Source organism: Vipera ursinii (assembly GCF_947247035.1).
Source record: "Vipera ursinii genome assembly, chromosome: 2".
Lineage (NCBI taxonomy): Eukaryota > Metazoa > Chordata > Lepidosauria > Squamata > Viperidae > Vipera > Vipera ursinii.
Genome location: NC_139513.1, coordinates 187521642 through 187546732, shown reverse-complemented (window position 1 = coordinate 187546732; position 25091 = coordinate 187521642). Strand labels below are relative to the sequence as shown.

At 37.4% G+C, this 25091-nt stretch overlaps 1 protein-coding gene across 7 annotated transcripts in view; it reads left to right on the top strand.

Annotated features, from left to right (window-relative positions):
• Window positions 1-25091, top strand: part of GSK3B (glycogen synthase kinase 3 beta) — a 174677-nt gene that overhangs the window by 127379 nt on the left and 22207 nt on the right. For 4 of the 7 annotated variants that reach the window (XR_014491719.1, XM_083356228.1, XM_083356232.1 and 1 more), the window contains 4 exons: window positions 8601-8639; window positions 10323-10409; window positions 12166-12352; window positions 17784-17882. Coding sequence is in view for 6 of the 7 variants with exons in the window: in XM_083356228.1 (XP_083212354.1) it covers window positions 8601-8639; window positions 10323-10409; window positions 12166-12352; window positions 17784-17882 (412 nt within the window). In the remaining variant the exon portion in view is untranslated. The remainder of the gene's footprint in view (window positions 1-8600; window positions 8640-10322; window positions 10410-12165; window positions 12353-17783; window positions 17883-25091) is intronic. The other 3 variants (XM_083356229.1, XM_083356231.1, XM_083356230.1) reach the window with 3 other exon arrangements.

Below are 25091 nucleotides of genomic sequence, written 5' to 3'. Positions count from 1 at the left end.
CAAGAATGAGAAAGCAATATTTATGAAGTTTGTTTCTCTCTTGTTGAAAAATCGGGCCAGGCCTTCCCTTTCGCACAGGGTTCTTCCTGATAGGTGATGTTTGCGCTTTTACAGTAGCTTTTTGTCCAATTGTAGACTCATATTTGCAGATACCTTGCAATTGTAACAAAGTTTACTTGCTGGCAAGGGATATAGTATAAAGATTGTTGAAGCTATAGGATGATATGAGAATAATCAACTAGGTGAAAAAACACTGCAGCCATTGATCACTAGCTGTGAAAGTTCATTCTTGCTCATTTTATTTCTATTTCAATGATCAATGTGGACAGAGCTCTGTGGTGTGTAGTCTGTTGAAAGGAACAGATAGAATAGAAGAGCTTATTTTGTTGATCTAATAGTTTGGAAGCAATATTTCTGAATCCCAAAAAGATCTTGCCAGTATTCTAACATTTCTATTTTGAGTTGCTAGAACTCAGAACCCTAAGACATGATATTGCAGCCAGTCTGAACTAAAACACATTCATACACCTTTTATTAATTGATTTTTAGTGATTGGAAAAGAATGTTCTTCTACATAGTGCTCTGTAGAAGACTATAGACTAGTCTACAGAAAAATGTGAAGCTGTAGTATACTGAAGTGTTCTGGGCAGAAGATGGAATATTGCAAATAGAAACTTCTTTTTATGAGACAGCATTCTGAATCAGACATATACTCGAACCAGTCCTCTTACTCCTGATTTGTTCCTTTGCTGATAAATGAGTTCATTTCATGTTAAGCGCTTGGACTAGCTTATATGCTAGTATTAGAAATTAGTCCCGCTTTGGAAATCAAGACATTTTGTTGATTTCACTGTTTTCTTTCACATCTCCCTAACTCTGCTTCTCAGTTACTATTTTAAATCATATAGAAAGAATTGTTCCTTTTGGAATTTTCCATGCTATTTACTAGATCATGCCTTTCCTTCTGTACACCAGATTTCCTTTCAAAGACTGGTGATTCTTTTCTAAGACTCTTCTCTAAGACTCCTCATTTAAGATTATCATATTTTAAGTATACTTGCAAACTCTCTAAACAAAGCTAAAGAAAAGTCACAGCATAAACTTCAGTAAGAAGCATGGGAATATATAGACTTGTATAAAAAACTTTTTTAAACAATACCAAAACGACAAACTTTTGGTAGTGTGATTGCCTCCATTATAAAATGCTCAGACTAAAGTGTGCTTAATTCTCTGGTATGTTTAATAAATTTATTTATTTGAAGAGCTCCTTCCCCTCAAAAATATTTTTAAAAGGCTTTGAGTTAATAAATGGTAGGTAGAATTTGCCATGCCACTAACATGTCTCCTGCAGCCTTTGGAGCCAAAGAAAAATTAGTTAAATATGAGCCCATATTGGGGGAAACTGCCCAGCATTGCTCTAAGATAACAAACATGTAATCAGAATGTTGGTTTGGATCCATTCCTGGTAACCTCTTTATCCATAGGAAGGAAGAAAAATATATGCTTGTTCATCTTCAGACCAATATGATTTTTTAAACTTAAGAATTATAAGAGCTTTTTATATGGTGCTAATGCAAAAATTTTGGTATATTTGGGAAATGATAGGGTAAATTGAATTTAAGGACAACTGTGGAGTACCTGATAAAAGCTAATCTTGAAGGTTGTAAAGAAGATGACTTTTGGGTATAATGTTAAAAAGGAAGGCCAGGTCCTGTAACATGCAGAGACGTAGCACGGTAACTTTGTCTGACTTAACTTGGGAGGATGAAAGAAATTCAATTTTTTAAAAAAAACACCTCTAAAATTATTATCTATAAAGTGTATATATATATATATACAAATTTAAAATTATATATACATTCATAAAATTAAATCCAAATATTAACAAAGTAAAATTACTTTACTCCTTTGAAGTCCAGTTGCACCATTTAATACTTTACTAGCTCCTTTCTGCAGTGGTTACTAGTGTATTTGTCACTGTGTTATATTTTCCTAGAAACAACAGAAACAATAATTATTTATTATTTATTATTTTAATTCCATTTATATCCCGCCCTTCTCCGAAGACTCAGGGCGGCTTACAAGCTTAGCAGTAGCCTTCATTCTATGTATATGCCTGCTTATTAGGGCTTTCACACACACACCAAGCGGCATTATTACAAAGTCAGCTTAATTGAGCTTGGCCCTAGAGAAAAACTACAGATTTTAAATTCAAACATTTGCAAGTATTATTAATATATACAACTGTATATTAAATAGTTAAAATTATGTTTTTAATATTTGAAATATATACAGTCATAAGTGATAGATGTATTTGTGTATTATATTAATATTTACATTACACAATAATGATAGCAAGGAGTTTTAGCCAAAAGAAACAATACTGCATGGATAACAGTTATGAATTCTTGAAGGTGCTTTGCCTAATACAAATATAGTTGCAAACTTTTTAAAAATAATTTATCAGACATTTCTGTCCTTATGTTCTGCAGTACCATATATATACTTTACCAATTGGAAGTTGTTTTCTTACAGTCCTAACCAAAACCTAACAAGATGAAGGTTCAGAGGCCATAAATGTTCTTCAGAACGAGGGTGATCTTTTAGAATTTTTATATGGTTTTATTTGTTCTCTGATAGTATTTATGAATATGTCCCAAATTTTCATGGATTAGTTTGGAGTTAATTCACATTTCAAAAAGCTATATGATTTCCCACCTTCCTGTGGGAGGTTTATCGTGGAATATAAAGTGGAATCTAAACTGGTTATCACATTTCACTTCAGCATTGCAGGTCTGCTTTACATATGTGTGTGTGTGCATGTGCATGTAAATTTATTGTGAACCATCTAGTCAGTTGAAGTCAGGCAGTGCCTACACTGAATTAATTAACTGAACAAATTTGACAGAGCTGAATGAGAGACTAATGACAATTTTTAAAAAACCACTTGAGTGCAATTTGTCATTGGAAAGAACAGGGTTTAGCAGTTGATACTCAGATGCCCACTCTCCCCAGGTAAGGCAGTTGTGCTCATGATGATTCATCACTCTGAGAAACAGGCAATAGGATTTTATGGTGTTTTTTTTAAGAAAACGAATAGATTCTGCAACCTGAAAAGATTTGCAAATGCCAGACTGAGATTATTTCTATGGTTTCAGCCATGAAGAGAGCAAGGAACCCCTTTTGCATAACAAACATTTAAGTCTGACTAAAAAATACAATTTTTGGTTCATGTGTTTGCATCTGTATATGGCAGAAGATATAGCCTTTTCCTCTCTGATTTGCCAGAAAACAAGAGACAAGTTTTTCAGAATAAAGCAATTCATTTTGCTAAGCAGGAATAATTTTTCATGAAGCTGTTTTCAGCAGTCAAAACTATGCTATTTTGCACTGTTTTTGTGTCACTGTTCTTGGCTCCATTCCATTGGCATCTCTATTTTCACAAGATAGTTTATTATAAGTAAAACTCAATGCTCCTTGGACAATATTCAAAGGCTTTTATTAAAAGCCCACAAATGGGACCTGTAACATGTTATTTATTTTCTTCTCACTACCATCCATGGGTTTGACGCTTGATTTCTCGATGGAAAGCAAGTTGTGGTAAGATTTTATTCTTACGTATCTTCGTTTTTTGATCCAAGGGAGCTTAATATGTTTTGTGCTCTACCAGAGTTTTAGCTTGATTCGCAACAGTTTTCTTCATTTTGCTTGTTATGGTTAAGAAAAAAAATGTACACAACAGATTAATAACGCATTCCTTTTTTATTGGACATTTGAGTTCCAATTTTTAATGGGAGGAATTAGTGTTCTGTTCTGATGAATATAGTGAACAATTATGTTAGAGCAAACTGAAAAAAAATACAGGTGAAACTTGAAAAATTAGAATATCGTGCAAAAGTTCATTTATTTCAGTAATGCAACTTAAAAGGGGAAACTAATATATGAGATAGACTCATTACATGCAAAGCAAAATAGTTCAAGCCGTGATTTGTCATAATTGTGATGATTATGGTGTACAGCTCATGAAAACACCAAATCCACAATCTCAGAAAATTAGAATATTGTGAAAAGGTGCAATATTCTAGGCTCAAAGTGTCCCACTCTAATCAGCTAATTAAGCCATAAGACCTGCAAAGGGTTCCTGAGCCTTTATATGGTCTCTCAGTCTGGTTCAGTAGGAATCACAATCATGGGGAAGACTGCTGACCTGACAGTTGTGCAGAAAACCATCATTAACACCCTCCATAATTGCAAAAGGTAATTGCAAAAGAAGTTGGATGTTCCCAAAGTGCTGTATCAAAGCACATTAATAGAAAGTTATGTGGAAGGGAAAAGTGTGGAAGAAAAAGGTGCACAAGCAGCAGGGATGACTGCATCCTGGAGAGGATTATCATGAAAACGCCATTCAAAAGTGCTAGGGACTTTCACAAAAAGTGGACTGAGGCTGGAGTCAGTGCATCAAGAGCCACCACACACAGACAGATCCTGGACATGGGCTTCAGCTGCTCCTGAACAACAAACAACGTCAGAAGCGACTTACCTGGGCTAAAGAAAAACAGACCTGGTCTGTTGCTCAGTGGTCCAAAGTCCTCTTTTCTGATGGGAGCAACTTTTGCATCTCATTTGGAAACCAAGGACCCAGAGTCTGGAGGAAGAATGGAGAGGCACACACTGCAAGATGCTTGAAGTCCAGTGTGAAGTTTCCACAGTCTGTGTTGATTTGGGGAGCCATGTCATCTGCTGGTGTTGGTCCACTGTGCTTCATTAAGTCCAGGGTCAACGCAGCCGTCTACCAGGAGATTTTTGGAGCACTTCATGCTTCCTTCCACAGACGAGCTTTATGGGGATGCTGACTTCATTTTCCAGCAGGACCTGGCACCTGCCCACACTGCCAAAAGCACCAAAACCTGGTTCAATGACCGTGGGATTACTGTGCTTGATTGGCCAGCAAACTCGCCTAACCTGAACCCCATAGAGAATCTATGGGGCATTGCCAAGAGAAATATGAGAGACATGAGACCGAACAATGCAGAAGAGCTGAAGGCCACTATTGAAGCATCCTGGTCTTCCATAACACCTCAGCAGTGCCACAGGCTGATAGCTTCCATGCCACGCAGCATTGAGGCAGTAATTGCTGCAAAAGGGGCCCAAACCAAGTACTGATAACATATGCATGCTTATACTTGTCAGAGGTCCGATATTGTATGTACACTCCTTGTTTTATTGATTGCATGTAATATTCTAATTTTTTGAGATTGTGGATTTGGGGTTTTCATGAGCTGTACGCCATAATCATCACAATTATGACAAATCACGGCTTGAACTATATTGCTTTGCATGTAATGAGTCTATCATATATTAGTTTCCCCTTTTAAGTTGCATTACTGAAATAAACTTATGTACGATATTCAAATTTTCAGAGTTTTACTTGTACATAACATAGGAAAAACCCAAGAAAAATAAATGAGTCAAATTAGTTTTGAAGAGTTTGCAAGGGTTTTTATATCAACAAGTAGCCAATTCAAGAGTTTATAATAATTGATTTTCAGTTATTTTAATTTATTTATTTAAAATTCAGCACCTTATTTATTATATGCAGTGCATATTAGAATATAGAGTAGTTTAAAGAAAAAATATAGAATGAGATACGATTGCCTGAAAAGACTTAAAATGTATGTCAACACTAATTAATATATGAAGTAAATGATGTCATATAATAATAGCAGGATCAAGATATTGTAAAATGAATTTAGGATTAGGCTGCCAATAACTTTATGAAGCTATTCTCTGAAAAATAAGTATATATGGTTTTCTATAAGAATTCAGTAGAAATTCTTTAAAATTCTTAAAAATTCCCATTTTGGCTTCTTTTTAATAAATACATAGTGCATTTTTCCACATGTCCTTTTTTGTTAAAATCATATTGAACCCCCCCCCCAATAAAACTTTTTTAAGATAAAAGAAATTCCTTTAGCTAATCCTGTTTTGGCACTTTTTGAACTCATGGTTTAAAAATGTCACTATATAAACGAAAATTAGAATTCTCAACCACTTTCTGAATGCAACACAGTTCCATTATCAGAAGGATCGGATTCATGCAGAATTATGTAGCATTGTGCTTTAATCCTTGACTTGATTCATTGCCTCTCTCCTTTTTCTCTTCTATGTTAAGACTGTTGAGGTATATAGCTGCTGTATTCTTTCATATTGCACTTGAATAGGCGACATTTGTCCAAAAAAGCAAAATTTCTCAGTATCATATTGTAGCCTCATTCATAGTCTCAGTTAACTACATTTCACCACTACAACAGCACAGAACAGCAGCTAGGATTTTCCAGCAGTGTTTCAAAGAACAACCTTTGAGTGGCTATAACTGTTTCATGCCTTTAATGAGTAGTTCTAGAAGTCCTGTTTCACTCAAAAAGCATTTGTACAGTGTTATTGCTGAATACGTTTTTTTTATTATAACCAAGTAAAATTCCATAATAATTGTACTCCAGTGTGCTGGGCCCATAATTGGTAGGTGGTACAGCATGTGGGACAAAGTTGTAGAAATTTATATTGAACTTGGAAAATGTGCCACCTTAAAAATGGTATAAATGTTCACTAATACTTTGCCTCCAAGATACTACACAGTGTTAAATCCTGTCCAAATAAAATCATGAATATATATAATTCATAAATTTTAATGGACAATTATTATGATAGATTTTTTAAAATAAATGGGAGTAACCATTATTTCAGGTTGAAACCTTATTATGATCTTTTAAATTTTTCCATAAAATAAGAAGATGCTACTACTATTATCAAATCTTAAGGTTTTGAGAACTATAAAAAGAATCTTTAGCTAAAAGAAGGGATGGGCAAAAAATCCTACAAACAGTACTAGGTTTAATGTATTAAATACAAATATGAAAGATATCAATATGGGAATGAGAATAACTAGGCAGAAATAGAACATAAATGAGGAGGGATAGAACTCTCCTCTCCATAACAGTGCAATGCAAATTGAACATGTTTAGGGGCTACAAAATGGTAACTCCTATATGGCTGCAGAGGAAAATGAAATGGCATATCCTGGAGAAAGTTGGAACATTCAACAGAAGTATATTCCATGGCAACATTCATGATAGGGTTTTTTCCAGCATGGCGTTTTATGTCATTTAACATACTATATTAATAAGTAAGCTGAGCAAATTAATTAAAATACTATCTATGATTATAGTAAATTATAATTTACTAAGAATTAAAATCATATAGTTCTAGTCAGCATTCACATGTGTCACTTTAGTTTTCTGCTTGTGGCTTTCCTGTGCATTTATTTGGCCGTATTTAGTCTGCATACTAAAGGTTAGTCTGCCAACTTGCATTATTCTTTGTGTTGTCAGCTTTTCCTTTCCTTGGTCAAGATTGCTTCAGATTTCAATAGATTTCCTTGAGACGGGCCGGCTTTTAGACCCAAGTGCTAAGTTTTAGTCCGCAGACTAAAAACTAATCCGCGGATTATTTATGCAAGCAATTCCCTCACTGAAAACTACATGAAAAACAGTAACTATTCTCTTCAAAACATAATAGTGAGGGCAGTTCACAGCTAACAGTGAACCTTGCAATATGTCCTTTGACACCTATGCACAATAGAATGCTGAAAACATCCCTTGTTTTGGTAGCCCCATTGTGCTTAAGTGTTGGCAAACTGTATTATTGACTGCTTGATCTGTAACTGTGACAGTCCCTTGCTTTTAATGTTAGTTGTTTGAATGTTGTTAAGTAGTTCTTAGTGGGTGAATAAAGCATCAGAACAGATTGAGGTGGGAAGAGTTAAAGAATGCAGTGTCTTTCTGTCATCATCAGTTGCTCTTAGAAAAGAAAAACATAAATCCCCTGCACTTATAAATGACTGAGGGTATAAGGGAGGAAACCACAACAAAGGGGAAAGTAAGTTAGATCCTACCATCACTCCTGAAGTGTCATGTCCAGTTCCTGAAGCATCCTAATGAAATATCAGCTAAAAATCTAAACGCTAAAAAAATCCATTGGCGGGGAAGTCAATCCAAGATGAAGAATAATCCGCGGTGGCCTGATGTAGCTTATAGACATTTAAAGTGGTCATCTTAGAAATGAGAAACTTAATGATTCTCTCTCTTAGAAGTGTTATATCAGAACACTTTTCAGCTTGTGCTTTTAGGATAAATAAACAGGAATAAATGAGTCTGTGCATGATTGCATGTCTCATGCTCCTTCCTGTGTCCATCTCTCTCCAAGATAGGGAGGAGATCTATAGCTTAGTTTTGAAAATTCAATATAATTTTACTTTTACACAGACATTTGATTTCATATTTTTGTTACCTTTTAGTAAAGTCACTGGCATTGGAACATGCATTAAAGTAAAATGTTTCTATATTATGCCTCAGCTTCGCAAAATTATTTTTATTAATTTTTTGGACTTGCTGATGTTTAAAGGTTCTAATTGTATTAAACATTTAATATTTCCCCATCACTTTGGATTTCTTATAATATTGGATATATTTTTCCTTGCTGGACTATATACTTTTGGATTGACTCCCCCTGTTTGGATTATTTCACTGCATTATCATCCTTAGGACTCGTCAGGAACAGGACATTTCACCTCAGGAGTACGGGTATGTATATAATTTTTTTCCATATCACCAGGTTAATTGCTGGGGAAACAAAAACAAAATTAGGATTGAAAAGTTTACACCAAGTTATTAGACTACAAGGAGCAGTCAGCTAATATTCTCTTCCTATTGTAAAATTAGATGTTTGGGAATAGAAGTAATGTTTACATTTTTCAACATTTATGCAAACATCTCATGACTCATTTCAAGTTTTCAAAGAAAAATAACTCCCTGATAGTGCTTGCAATTATGTTGGCTGCTTCAATTTTAATTAATAGAACATGAGAAATATGAGAATAATTTCTATTAGCTTATTAATGAATGCTATATTAATTGTCTCCCTCAAAATAAAAGCAAATTACAAATTGTCATAATTAGAGGTGATAAGAATCATATTTTAAAAGATGTGGTGGATACTAAATTAAGTATGTTTCTTTACAAATATTCCCTTTGGCTGTAATCATTAGATTGAATTGCACTTGGAATTTCATATTGGGACAGAAATACCTAATCTATGTGTGTAATGTGTTTATGAGTGAACATTGTATAGATCACAAAAAGCTATGGAAATATGCCAAAAAATATGGCATAAGGTAAGAAAAGGGAATATAGCTAAAATTCTCCATAGTCTTCTTCCATTCATTTCTGTCCTCATACAAAGCATCCTTGCTTCCATCACATCCATTGCCTTTCGTTTTGTTTCACTTTTGGAAATTGAACAAAATGTAGTAATCATGTACTGAAATGTCATTCAGAATAATTATCTGACTAAGAAGTTTGTTTTCCCTTGAGGAAAAAAAAGGTCAGTCTTACTACACAAACTCCCAACATGAATTTGAAGCATACGAATTTCACTTTTTGATGAGATTTCAAAAAGCAGCAATTGCATCCTCAGTAGAAGATTCTCAAATCCACATACTCTTCTGTGTTTCAAAGAGAGATCATACAATTCACCCAGGGCTTGTAGTGGAAAAATACTTTACATTTCCTTGTTCTGTAGTATTTGTGTTTGCCCATAACAGTAAAGTAATAAAACTTTCCTAAGAACAAGTTGAAACAAGGAAACAGTGTAAAGCAGGAAGCAGTGTTTTCTTTAATAACCGGGAGTTTTGGTGGCACAGTAGTTAGAATCCAGTATTGCAGGCTGGAGTTCAATCCTGATGGGGCTTAAGATTGACTCAGCTTTCCATCCATCCGAGGTCGGTAAAACAAGGACCAAAATTGTTGGGGGCAATATGCTGACATTGTAAACCACCCAGAGAATGCTCTAAAGCACTATGGAGTGGTATATAAGTCTATTGCTATTAAAATAATAATAATGTGACATTAATATCCCATGTCATTTTAATATATAACTATCAAAATTATCTAAGAATCATAAAATTATGCACATCTAATGAATCAGTTAAAACATTTTACAATAAAAATCCAAAATAGTTCCCATATTAGATATCTGGAGGAAAAGTTTGAACCAATGGCATTGATTTCTTTGCTCTTAAATTCTACCTCCACTGTTCATCTCATCATATATATTGTTACATATGTAAGACTATTTTTCAATCTTTTATCCATTCACTTTCTTTCAAAATGTGTGCCCAAGCACAATTACTACTGTATTGTGTTTTCTATTCAGAAGCTGCTATTGCAATAGTTCCCCTCATATTATTTTCATCTGAAAATTATCAGGTCTATAAAGCAATTGCCGCTCTTGGAATGAAAGAATTAGGAGAACAGCTGAGAGTGCCTCATCACTCTCCTGGCTTAAGTTATAAGGTAAGGCAAGGCTAAGTGAGATGAAACAATATTCACAGGATTTCAAATCCTGCTTTTTCAGGTCCATTTACAGAGGGAAATTGCCTAGTGTATGGATTTGGGAGCATCTTCTCTTTCACACACTTTACTCCTACAAATAAAAAACTGGATTTCAGTGCAATTTAGAAGAAAGGAGCTATATGGGGATGGGTGTTTAAATATATGGGTGAGTGAGAGGTGGTTCTAGTGACGAATTGGAGTAGGAAGAGTTGTACTCTCCTCTCATCATCCGATCACTCTGTTACATCAAAGTTGCCTTGTCAAAAAATGCACGGCTGCTTCAGCATTAGTTTGGGATTTTTATATAGTAGTTAAAAATTGATAAGCATTTTGGTTCTTTTGGTTTTCATTTACTCTAAATTCTATTCTGTTCTGTTTTAATCTGGTGTGTGGACTCTCACTCATAAGTTTTGATTGCTTTGTAAAAATTCATCATTTTTATAGTATATAAAATTAGGCTCAGTCTCTCCCTGTCTATATTAGAGATTAGAATATCTTTGAAGCACTTTCCTTGTGGTTGAAGTTAATGTGTCTTTCAAAAATGTATTTATGCAGATCTGCTTTTGATTTTGCATGTGGTCTATATGCTATTGCATTCATTTTGTGGAACTGTGAAGTCAGTTTATCATACAATACACTAAGGGTTTAACCCAGGGGTCAGCAACCTGAAACAGTGAAAGAGCCACTCAGAACCGGTTCCCTCACAAAAGGAAAAACTGGGAGCTGCAAAAATGTGTGCACATGTGCATACATGCGCGTATGCGCAGAACAGGGTTTGACAATAGTGGAGCCAAGGCGAAATATGCACCTACCCTGCATATTTGAATTGATTGGTTGAACTTTTTTAGTCCCACTTTTTTTTTTTTTTTGGACTGCACATGGCAGAGGACTGGGAGCCACAGGAGACAGCTGAAAGAGCCGCATGCGGCTCGAGCCGCGGGTTGCAGACCAGTGGTTTAACCATTGTTTATCCTCCCAGGACCTTCCACATAGGTTAAAAAAACTGTTTAGAACTAGAATGCAACCTATAGAGGCAACCCATTCCACTGATTAATTGTTTTCACTATCAGGAAGTTTAACATTTAAGGCAGTCCTGAAGGAGATTCAAGAAAATATGCAGTGCAAAAGTGATGATTGCATGTTGAGAATAGAATAGAATAGAATAGAATAGAATAGAATAGAATAGAATAGAATAGAATAGAATAGAATAGAGCTGGAAGGGACCTTGGAGGTCTTCTAGTCCCGTCTCCCACTTAAGCAGGAGAACCTACAACATCACAGACAGGTGATTAAAACCCCTATTACCAAATTAGCAGTTTGGTAAATCCAAATCTATGTTTTGGATTTTGTCAGGTTTAAATGGGATTATATAACACTCAATCCTCAAAATATCCCATCACTTGCTTTTTTCCTCTTTTCCAGCCCATCTGCATAACCTAGTGGCATCATTTATGTTTTTAAAGGTATTATTTCCTTTCTTCCCAAATTTCTTCAGCTTGGTGCTGTATATCTGTCATATCCACAGGGATTTTGTAAATTCAACTTTATTCAACATAGCTCCTTTGCAATAAGCATTTTTGCCTTTGCCAGTTGGTAAAGATGTTAGCTTTTTAAAAACAAAACAAAACAATACCTACACGTGCTTAATTGTTTAGGCTCATAGTTTGTTAATAAGTATAAAACAAAATGGTCAGCCTGTCCTCTTTTTTTTCCATAGGTCTTCCGACCCCGCACTCCACCAGAAGCAATAGCTTTATGTAGCCGCCTGTTGGAATATACCCCAACTGCCCGCCTGACTCCACTGGAAGCATGTGCACATTCTTTCTTTGATGAATTACGGGACCCAAACATCAAATTGCCAAGTGGTCGAGAGAAACCTGCACTCTTTAATTTTACTACTCAAGGTAATTTGGAAACATTATGCCAGCATATGGCATCCTATCAAGTAAAGTTAGGGTGAAATGATGGATAAAGTGTTGGGTGCTTCAAAAGAAAATACTCTTTCCACAGCATAGATGGAAACACAAAAGGAAACAGTTACAAATTGTGTGTGTGTGTTTGTCTCTCTCTCTCTCTCTTTGTAGCCAGTTCATTCTTGATGGAGGCAAGATGATGTAAAGTATAATTGAATCCATAATCTAAGACCTCTTATCATAGTTAGCAAGTCATTTCCTAGTTGATTATTAATATATGAATGTAGATGAATTTATAGTCCATAGTGCAATTTTTACTAAGCAATGAATATAATAATTACTTGAATAAGTTAGAATACCAAATAGTCAAATTTGAAATATAAAATAGTAAGCTTATACACACAGTGGGATTAAATATATTTTCAAATAGTGCTAAATATTGTTAAATAAAATCCTTAATTATGTTTCATATTTTTGGGAATCATGTCTGTAGCCCAAACTTTCTGAAGAGGTAAAGTAACCAATTAAATCAGGTCGGCAACCTTAAACACTCAAAGAGCCACTTGGACCCCAGAGGGGAAAAAAAAACAATGGGAGCCACAAAACTCTTGCGCGCACGCATGCAAGGAGGGTAACTTGATTGAAGAGTTTAATTAAAAAGAAATAGAGGCTGCTGTGCATGAGTTCTCTCTACCCCTATCTTTCTCTCCCTCGATCTCCCTCTTTCCCTCCCTCCCTCCCTCTTCCCCTACCCCCCTCTCTCCCTCTCTCCAATCTTCTGCTCACCTGGCAAGCTGGCTTCATGCTGTTCTCGGACAAGCTGACACACATTCTTATTGGGCTGGGCTGGCTCTCCTGCCTTGCTTACTGCTGCTTCCTGCGGAGACGCAGCAAAGGCAGGAGCCCCGCCCAATAAGCTTGTCAGCTTCTTGAAGAACAGCATGAAGCCACTCTTTTTTTACACACACACACACACACACACACACACACACACACACACACAGAGAGAGAGAGAGAGAGAGAGAGAGAGAGAGAGAGAGAGAGAGAGAGAGAGAGAGAGAGAGAGAGAGAAGCGCAAGTGCCTGTCTCTGTCTATCTGTCTGTCTCTCTCTCTCTGTGCAAATGGCGGAGGATGACTGGGAGCCGCAGGAGAAGGCTGAAAGAGCCGCATGCGGCTCCAAAGCCACGAGTTGCCGACCCGTGAACAAAATAGTTCCTTCCAAAGTAACCAAATAAATATACATCATGCAGATTATGCATTTATACATCATGCACACACATTTTAAAACTGGTGTCTTATAAGTACTATAAGGGAGACCACCACTTTTCAGATTATTTTTCCCATGCACATTTAATAGTTAAAATAATACTTCTTTTTCTAAAAGCAGTACTTTTTAATTACTTACATCAGGGGTGTCAAACTCAATTTCATTGAGGGCCGCATTAGCATTGCGGTTACCCTCAGGGGGCCGGGTGGGTATGGCCAGGGTGGGCATGGCCTACTTGGTGGGCGTGGCTAGAGTGCGTATGGCCTACTGGGTAGGCGTGGCCAGCTCTACATCGTTTTCATCAAGGGTGCCTATGGGGGCCTGGGCAGGAGTGGGACAGATCTGGGGGTCTCTGGCAGAAGGAGGGTCTCTGGGCTGGGGCCAAGGCAGCGGGGGCCGTTCCCTCACTGTTTCCAGGATGCCTTCGCGAGCCACATGAAACCACTTTGCGGGCCAGATCCGGCCCCCGGGCCTTGTGTTTGACATGTCTGACTTACATTAATTAATGTAGGAAAATCATAAGTTCTATATAGCTTTGAATAAGTTGCCTCTACATTTGATCTTAGCCAAAAATTGTAGGTCTTTACTATTATTAATGCACTTCTATTTGGAAGAATAGTTACTTGTACAAAAAGTGAAAGTAATTCTTCACTCTGAGCAATTTTTCTTTATTGTCCCATGAAATTGTGGAGTATTTTTTTTGTACATGGTCCAATAGCACTTGAACAGCACAGCTGCTTTTTAAGAAGCTACCATGCTAAGTCAGATCATTGATCTGTCTCTGTCAGAATTATCCATGCAGCTTATCAGTGGCTCTCCAGATCGATTTTTCCCCCAAAAACTTCAAGAGGAGATGCCAAGTGTTAGTAATAAAGCAGCTTGTTCTTCGTGATAGAATTTAATCAGCTGGATTCAAAGATGAACCATTATCATCTTCGATCTGCAACATGAAAGACCCAGTTTGGTCTAGTGTAGTGATTAAGACACCAGGCTAGAAACCAGGAGGCTATGAGTCTTAGTCCTGCCTTAGCCATGAAATCCAGCTACATGATCTTAGGCCACTCTCTCTCAGTGTAACTCCTGTCACAGGGTTGTTGGAGGAAGAAAGTGTGTTGGATATGTTTGTTGCCTTGAGTTGTTTGTAAAAAGAATAAAGGGAGGGATGCAAATAAATAAATACATGCAGATAGTTGCGACTTCTTTGAGCAGTTCTTTTTTATTATTTGTTAGGCAAGTCCACTCAAATACAATTATAAAATCATTTTTGTTTTTTATACCTCTGAAAGTATGCAATTGTGATTAATCTATAAAGTGAGCAGTATTGCAGGCCACCTTCGTTATAATTAATTAGAGATATTAGTACTCTCTGCCATTTGGAAAATATGGAACACTCTACCTTCTCCATGAGACTGCCTTTCAGATATTTGGAGGCAACCATTGTGTCTGCCCAAATGTATTGAGTATAGAGTGTGGCTTTGAATGATAGAGGAAAGATCTGTTGCCAAGGCAACAATCAGATAAATGAACCCAAACCAAGAAGGTGGTTGAGCTGTGGGGAAATGACTGAGGTAGCATCCCCTACCAATCAATTCACAGGAAGATAAGAGGAAGGGAACCACATTCAAACTTGGATGATTCTGTTACTGTAGCTCTGCTAATAAAAGTGGCTTTAGAGCTACAGGACGTCAGTTTCTTACTCTGGTCTACCTTATAGAGCTGGCATCAATCTTCCAAGTCTAAGTGTTCAGAAAGTAGCTTATGAGGAGGTATCTGACATTCCGCAGCAGTCTTGCTGTTTATTTTTATTTATTTTATTTTAATTCCATTTATATCCCGCCCTTCTCTGAAGACTCAGGGCGGCTTACAAGCTTAGCAGTAAGCTTGTTTATATGCTACTATCCGGAGTATGGGAAAAAAAAGATGAGCTTTGAACTCTCTATATAAAGAAAAATACAACCTGACCAAGCCTCCTTGACTGGACTATATTGAAGTATTGCAGGAGAATGATTGGGATGATTGGGATCCTTAGCAAAGATGATTGGGATCCTTAGCAAAGCAGGAGTGGAAGGCACATTTAAAAGCACTTCCAATAAAAAAAACAGATACCAGAACAAGCCAACTGACTACATAGAATGCCTAGTAATTATTTAAAAATGAACATGACACATAAGAATATATAAGAAGAGGAAGGATGAAAGATCACTAAGGCAGGGTATACACACTTAGCTCATATTTGCAGAGATGATATATTCAAATAAAAGAAAAGGTGTTGGTCTATAGATGTTCCTGTTCTTATGGATAGCAAAGAAATGATAAAAATGTTCCATTTCCCTGTCTTCCCTAACAAGAAGGATTTAGTTTCACTGGAGTTCCAGAGAACATGAAGAAGTATGATTGCAGCTTGAGACTGATGAAAACATGGTCAGGGAATAATTATTTATTTTGAATAAGTTAGAATATAGAGGGTGAATAAGTTGCATCTTGCAACACTGAAAGAAATTACTGACAACACACAGACAAATGGAACAAACCAAAGTTTTTAAAAGTGATTTTTGAGGACCATTGTTTAATAGTAATAACAGTAATTTTTTAATGAAAAAAGTAAAAATACAAAAACACAAGTATTAAAATTTAATGAGCTGCTTCCAGCTGAGAAAATGTGAAAAGGTGCATCAGATCTGCTGCAAAGCTTTTATAAGATGCTTGATTCTGTTGCTTTCACATTTAAAGAATTTTTGTAAAGCAACATTTTTCCTTTAAGTTCTTTAAGAGATATTGTAAGCTGATTATCATAATATGTGATCCTAATGTTATAAAAAAAAGTTGACAGCATTTTTTAATTACTAGTCAACAACAGAAGACATTTCTGTTCATGTACAATTCTGAGGCAAATGCATAGATAATTTCAGTCATTGAGAAGGTCTTCCAGAACTCTAAGCTTGATTCTACATGCAAAGGCTAAAAGATTTTGGTTTGTTTTTCAGTTTAATTGTACAGCTTATATGCTATATAGTAAAGGTGGAAAAAAGTCTGAAATGATTTGTCTTGGTCTGATTTTTTTAACCTCCCCAAACCCTTGCATTTTAACCCACTCTACATAGCAAATTACCTTGAAATGCCATCTAACTGGGTAGAGTAGTAAAATTGGAAAAAAAAATCCTAGAAAATGGCAGTGGCAAACCATTTCTGGAAACTGCCTTGAGAATTGTGTGGATGCAGTTATACAGGATAGAGGAAGTTAATCTTGTCACTGTTGTCAGAGAACATGGTAGCCAGTCTTGACTGATCTCAAGAAAGTTTAAGCAGGATTAAAACTGGGAATCTATGAGTAAAAGCCTGGGCTGCAGGCAAGTAAAAAAGTAAGTATGCAAGAAGAAGATGATGGCTAAGCACCTTTGTATTGTTACCAAGAAACAATATGGACTTACCCATGTGGTCGTGAGGAGCTAACTTCTCTTTTTCATAACTTCACTAAGATATTTGTAATAATAACTAAGCAAGGGCAAACCAAAATAATTTGAACTTCTTTACTTTTATATTGTTGCCAATAATTTATTATTATTTTAAATAATATTTCTGACTGACATTCTTTCCCCTCCCCTTGAACCATCTCTGAATCTTGGAAACTGCCTGGACAAATTGCTACAATTTTCTTTGCAAGATTTTTCAGAGGTGGTTTGCAATTGCCTCTTTTTTAGCGTTGAGAGAGAGTGACTGGCCCAAGGTCACCTAGTTGGCTTTGTGCCTAAAGTGGGACTAGAACTCAGAGTCTCTCTTTCTAGCCTGATGCCTTAACCACTACACCAAACTGGCTCTGGGGACATTTTTAGTCTCTTGCTTATGATGGACTGTCTGTTTTAGTTTTTTGAGAAAAAAGATTGTGGCACATGATCTACAATTTTAATAGAAAAAGGCAAAGTATTTTTTTGTTAAAAACAATATTGGCATGCTTTTGTCCTTCCCAAATACTTCACAGCATGGTGTTTGGGAGCACTGGTGGGATTTAACCTTCCTCTATTCTTTCATGGCAGTAATGATTATCATAGAACTTTTCATAGAGCGTCCTTACTTTCTTGGCTTCATCAGGATGTCTACTAAATTAGGTAATCGAATTGTGCTTTGTTACAAATGATCTTTCTTCAACTTCCTTCTAGAATTGTCAAGCAATCCATCTCTGGCTTCAATCCTCATACCTGCTCATGCTCGAAATCAAGCTGCTGTTTCAACTCCTACCAATACTCCAGCAGCCTCAGGTGAGATTATATTTATATCTACCATATTTTTTCTTGGTGTGCACACCACTCACAATTTTCAATGACACAAATGCTGACCATCCCAGTGTTGTTACCATTATTAAATCTAGAATCAATACATTTTACAGGTTTATCACAAATCTCTAACGTAAAGTTTTAGAAAATTACATGCAGATTTAGCATTGTTTGTCCAGCATCATAGATGAGGACCTTAGCACCATTGGTTACATTAAAATTAAGTGTGGTGTGTCCAATGATAATCGGTCAAGCCAATTTGGGCATGGAATATCCTGGCACATATTGGGCAAACAAGTAGAGTTATTGCACTGATAGCTCTAGACCAGGGGTCTTCAAACTCGGCCCTTTTATGACTCATGGACTTCAACTCCCAGAATTCCTCAGCCAGGCACACTGGCTGAGGAATTCTGGGAGTTGAAGTCCATGAGTCATAAAAGGGCTGAGTTTGAAGACCTCTGCTCTAGACTTATACAGCTAGCAAGATGTAGGTCAGCAAGCTCAGTTACTAAGTCTTCAGCTAGTGCTGAAGCCATGCTGGGGTTTTTCCACCTAATCACATTAATTCTTTCAATGGCCTTCCTTCCTTTTGGTTATCTTTTGTGTCTGATGTGGAGCTTCATTTTGGAGACAATTAGTCTGGGACCAGTCCAACAGTCAGCACCAGGACCTTAGTTTCTCTGAAATCTTGGCTTCCTTTTCTCCTGACAATGATATAATCAGTAAGATGCCAAGCTTAGAGTGGAGGTGCATCCAGGAGATCGGGTTACTGGTAGGCAAACAGAAAGTGGTTATTGGTGATGAGGTTGTGGGCTGCTCAGGTCTTCACTAGGAGTAGACCATTACCGTTACACTTGCTCACTCCATGTCTCACAAGGACTCCCTGCCAAGCTGCAGAAGCATATCTACTATTGCATTAAAGTTGCCCAGCAAACTGCAAACAAGTCATCTAATTCTTCATAGAATCTGTCTTTTGTCTCAGGGTTGGTCATTGTGAGATACACAGGCACTGATCAGGTTAGCTATAATGGTAACTGCAATGTTTCCAAACAATGTTTCCAAACAAAATGAGTTCTATCAACCACTTCCACCCCAGCTCCAGCATCACGACACTCATCACTGCCATGTCTGCTCCAGAAAAAAGTGTATCCACCTTCAGTTCCAGCCAGCTGACATTTGTTGAGAAGAAAAGTCTCACTCAGGGCCTCATTGTACAGTGAGGGGAAAAATTATTTGACCCCTTCTGCTTTTGTACATTCGCCCACAAACAAAGAAATGATCAGTCTATAATTTTAATGGTAGGTTTATTTTAACAATGAGAGACAGAATAACAACAACAACAAAACCCAGAAAAACGCATTTCAACAAAATTATAAATTGATTTGCATTTTAATGAGTGAAATAAGTATTTGATCCCCTATCAATCAGCAAGATTTTTGGCTTCCAGGTGGCTTTTATACAGGTAATGAGCTGAGATTAGGAGCACTCTCTTAAAGGGAGTGCTCCTAATCTCAGTTTGTTACCTATATAAAAGACACCTGCCCACAGAAGCAATCGATCAATCAATCAATCAATCAGATTCCAAACTCTCCACCATGGTCAAGACCAAAGAGCTGTCCAAGGATGTCAGGGACAAGACAATACAAGGCTGGAATGGGCTACAAGACTGTCACCAAGGAGCTTGGTGAGAAGATGACAACAGTTGGTGCGGTTATTCGCAAATGGAAGAAACACAAATAACTGTCAATCTCCCTCAGTCTGGGGCTCCGTGCAAGATCTCACCTCATGAAGTTTCAATGAGAATGGTGAGGAATCAGCCCTGAACTACACAGGAGAATCTTGTAAATGAACTCAAGGCAGCTAGGACCATAATCACCAAGAAAACATTTGGTAACACACTACGCCATGAAGGACTGAAATCCTGCAGTGCCCACTAGGTCCCCCTGTTCAAGAAAGCACATATACAGGCCCATCTGAAGTTTGCCAATGAACATCTGAACGATTCAGAGGAGAACTGGGTGAAAGTGTTGTGGTCAGATGAGACCAAAATCAAGCACTTTGGCATTAACCCAACTCGCCATGTTAGGAGGAGGAGGAATGCTGCCTATGACCCCAAGAAACACCATCCCCATTGTCGAACATGGAGGTGGAAACATTATGCTTTGGGGGTGTTTTTCTGCTGAGGGGACTGTACAACTTCACTCCATCAAAGGGGCGATGGACGGGCTGTCAAATCTTGGGTGAGAACCTCTTCCCTCAGCCAGTGCATTGAAAATGGGTTGTGGATGGGTATTCCAGCATGGCAGTGATCCAAAACACATGGCCAAGGCAACAAAGGAGTGGCTGAAGAACCTTAATGACTTGGAGAGGATCTGCAAAGAAGAGAGGGACAAAATCCCACCTGAAATGTGTGCAAACCTGGTGGCCAACTACAAGAAACGTCTAACCTCTGATTGCCAACAAGGGTTTTGCCACTAAGTACTAAGTCATGCTTTGCGAAGGGGTCAAATACTTATTTCACTCATTAAAATGCAAATCAACTTACAACTTTTTGGACATTCGTTTTTCTGGAATTTTTTTTTGTTATTCTGTCTCTCACTGTTAAAATAAACCTACCATTAAAATTATAGACTGATCATTTCTTTGTCTGTGGGCAAACGTACAAAATCAGCAGGGGATCAAATAATGTTTTCCCTCACTGTATCTTGCAAACTCTGGCAACTAAAGCTGTTCTCCTAGTCTGCCTCTTATAGGGTTGTCCAAAAGCACAAACATGTTCAAATGACAATGGTGAGAGGTATCACCTTGTGTTTTTTTGATGTTTGTTCAACCTCCAAGATGGGATCCCCACTAGTTGTGGTGAACTGACCAGGATGCAGTAAAGCAGGCAAAGTTTGGGGCAGCTATTCCAGTCCCTTCCTCATACTGTGGAGGTGAGCAGTGCATTCCTAAAGAAGACTGCTAACTCACCTAGGCAGGTACTGGTTTCAGTGCTGCTTTGGTCAGTGAAAAGTGGCTATTAGACCTGAGTTGCTTGTGTGCAGGTCCCTGACTACAACTCCCAGTGTATTTATGCTTAGTACTTTGTCACTCACTCATAGCTGCAGGACTTTTTTATTTTAACTCCTTTCAAGAGCGATGATGATGATGATGATGATGATGATGAGACTAGTGCATAATTTTGATTTAAGTGAAGGACATTTGCACAGTGTCAACCTCACTCTCTCTCCCAGTTCCCATCTCTCTCTCTCCCCCCCCCTCTCTGTGGGTGTGTGTACAGAATTTCAGTATACTCTTTCCCTCTTGAGGGTATTTAATTTGAGGTTGCAACTTCCTTCTGAGTTCAGAGATATTTTGAAAAACTCATTATTTTTCCAAGTCTGTCTCCATCTACAATGTCTTTAGAAATGTCATAGTAATAGTTCTTGTCATTTCAAACCTCTCTTGAAACCCTTTGTTAAGTTTCTTCCTGAAACCATCCTTATTTTTTGCTTTTTGTCTATTTCTAGCAATATCCATTGTTTCTTTTTAATAAATTAGTGGGGAAATGCTGTGTTTACTTAAACTTCAGTAAGCCATTTGACAAAGTAGACCACAACCTACTACTTGATAAGATAGAAAAATGTAGATAGCATCACCATCAGATGGATTTGCAACTGGCTGACCAGTCGCACTGAATGTGAGGTCCTCAATGGAACTACATCTACATGGAGGGAAGCATACATTGGGATATCTCAGATCTCTATCTTAGGCCCAGTACTCTTGAACATCTTCATAAACAATCTAGAGGAGTGGATAGAAGGGGAACACATCAAATTTGCAGCCATCTAGCCAGGGAGAATTGCTAACACTTTAGAAGATTTAAGATTCAGAAGGATCTTGACAACTTGAGCATTGGCCCTATTCAAAAAGTTTTAGTTCAGTGGTGAAAAAAGTACAGTCCTACACTTAGACAGGAAAAATCAAATGCATAGGTATAGAATAGGTGGTACGTGGCTCAATAGTAGTAACTGTGAGAGGTATCAAGGTCCTAGTGGACCACCTAAGTATGAGCCAGAAGTGTACTGCAATTGCCCCAAAAGCTAGTGCTGTCCTAAGCTGTATCAACAGAGGAATAATATAAAGATCACTCTATGCGTGCAGTGAGGTCACACTTGGAATACTGTATCCAGTTCTGGTTGCCATAATACAAAAAAGATGCTGAGGTCCTAGAAAGAGTACAGAAAAGAACAACAAAGATGATAAAGGGTCTGGAGGCTAAACCATACGATAAATGGTTAAGAGAAGTACGGTAAGCATGTTTAGCCTATCAAAAGAGAAGGATTAGGGGTGACATGAGAGCTGTTTTCCAGTACTTGAGGGGCTGTCACAGAGAAGAGGGGCACAACCTGTACTCCAAAGCACCTAAGGGCAGGGCAAGAAGTAATGGATGGAAGATCATTAAAGAGAGATCCAATCTAGAACTAAGGAGAAATTTCCTGATAGTGAGATCAATTAATCAGTGGAACAGCCTGTCTTCAGACTTTGTGGGCATTCCATCACTATAGGTTTTCAAGAAGAGATTTGATAATTACTTATCTGGAATGGTAGAAGATCTCCTCGAGCTGGGGTTGCACTAGGACCTCCAAGGTTCATTCCAGCCCGGTTAGTCTATGTTATAGTATCCAGTTTTGTTTTGGTTTTTTTTTTTTTGTTTCTTGGTTTTTGGCAGTCTTTTTCTCAAATTCATCCCTCAGGACTTCAAAGCGATTCCTGATGTTCTTTTTAAAATGGTAGGTCATATGCTCAAGATTATAATCATGTAAACTTTGTTCTTTGTTCTTCTGCTTTACTGGGAACTTGATATGAACAGTTTGTGATTTGTTCCTAGTCATGTTGTGTTCTTAGTCATATTTTGGTGTTGTAACTGAGCTCTTCCAACTCTTGTACCAATTAAACCTAATTTTATTTTCTCATGCTCCATTTGGAGATGTCCATTTATATAGAATAGATTGTTTGAAGAATGTATTAGCAATAAAGAAGCAATTGGATTGGCAGAAACTGATAATCCGTTTTCATGCTTCGTGGCCTAAGTATAGATTCCTCCTTAAAACTTCAGCATTTATAGTGGAATCTCCATCTAGAGTGGGGGAAGGTGTGAAGAGGGGGCTAAGCTTAGAGTCCTTGCATAGAAGGAAATAGCAGCAAATCTTACCTTCCTTAGAATCCCTGAAGCTTTATCTGACTGTTCCCATGAGAATGCAGTCAGTCTCACAATATTCTCATAAATAGGCGTGCAACAAATGAAGTAACTTTGATCAGCTCACGGTATCCTGGTTCCTTGTGCCTGAGACCATTCTAGTCACAAACCACAGGCAAATTATCTTGCTTGCAGGTTCTGTTGATTTCAAATTGAACTTGAACATTAATATGATTAACAGAGGGATTTGAAGATTAGTTTAATTTTGCCATCTCTGCAAAATTTGTCACCTTTGTCAATTTCAAAATCCATTCTTCAGCAGTCAGCATCTCTTTTTCTTTCCAGTGTTTGGCAAGTACAATTCTCGCAGCTGTCACAATGTGAAGCAATAGTACCCCAAGTTGTTTTTCAATTGGCTTATCCATCATACCTAAAGAAAAGCTTCAGGATTTATTAATATTTGTATCTTAAATATTTTTGCATTGTCATTGTTATGTTTATCCAGTATGTTTTCACATATTTTCAAGACTACCACATAAGATAAAATCAACCTGGATTTTGATTACATTTCCAGCACTTATTAGAAATCCCTTTATACATTTTCACTAGTCTATCTGGGGTCAAGCACCAATGATACATCATTCTGTAAAAGTTTTCTTTCATACTATAATTTAATTAGCCATGGTAGTGCAGTGGTTAGAATGCAGTACTGCAGGCTACTTTTGCTGACTCCTGGATGCCAGCAGTTCGGCAGTTTGATTCTCACTGGCTCAAGGTTGACTCAGCCTTCCATCCTTCCAAGATAGGTAAAATGAGGACCCAGATTGCTGGGGACAGTAGGCTGGCTCTGTAAACCACTTAGAAAGGGCTGCAAAGCACTGTGAAGTGGTATATGTCTAAGTGCTAATGTGTTATTAATGTGAATTTTAGTCCATTTCACCCATATATTCCCCCATTTTTCTAGCATTATATTATACCCATTTTACCATACACTCTAACATATTCATCTTTTAGGTTCATATTAAGTAATATTTCATATACTTTAGAAATCAAGTGGTTATCTCCAGAACATAAATTACATCCAATTCAGATTTAGTTTCCTATGAAAAGAAAACTTTTTAGTCAAATGTAAATCTTTCAAAAATTCTAATAATTAAACCAGTCACAACCAACTCCTTTACTTATTAGTTGTTCTCTTGTCTTTATCTTAAATCCCTCTTTTTCAAATATCAATAACTCTCAATATGTCATCCATTTACATTTTGAAATCATCTCTGTTCTATGTAGTGGTTCATGAGATGATCGCTAAAGTGGCACTTTATCAGCTAAACTTTTATACTTCCAACACATACATGCAATTCCATCATATACATGCAATCTTAAAACCAGGGTTAACTTTTACTTTGTCATACCACAGATAGACATGTCACCCATGTCTTAAATCAAAATCTTCAAGGTCTAATAGCCTTGGATTTGTTAAAGTTATCCTGTAAGGACCCGCTTCAAAACCTCATCCCAGGAAAGCAGGACACTTGGAACAATTCCATTCCAAAAGGAACTTTTATTAGGTGAAGTTGACAGCAGGCATAGAAGGCAGGATCTGAGGGTTTCCCACTCAAATCAATAGATTAAAGGAGCAAAAAGCAAACCCCACCCCAATAGTTCATCCGGTCAGTTCCCAGGTATTAAGTCCGCTGTGGAAACGAGGCTGATAAGACTCCTTTCCCAAGGCTATGAAAATGTTAGGTCTTCGCACTTTCCTTTACGCAACAAGAGATAAGCCAGATGGCTGAAGGCACATTCCTTTCTCACCCCAGATTGACATCAAGGGGAGAATAGTTCAAAGAGCAAGCAGATAGAGGGAGGGGAGAGGTTACATTGTAGCATTAAAGCGAAAGGCCATTACACATACAATCCCCCAAAAGCCTCCCCTCCTCCCCCCAGGAGTTTGGCAGAACCCAGAGAGGAAAAGAAAAGGAATAGGAAAAGCCCCACACACACACATCAAAGAAATG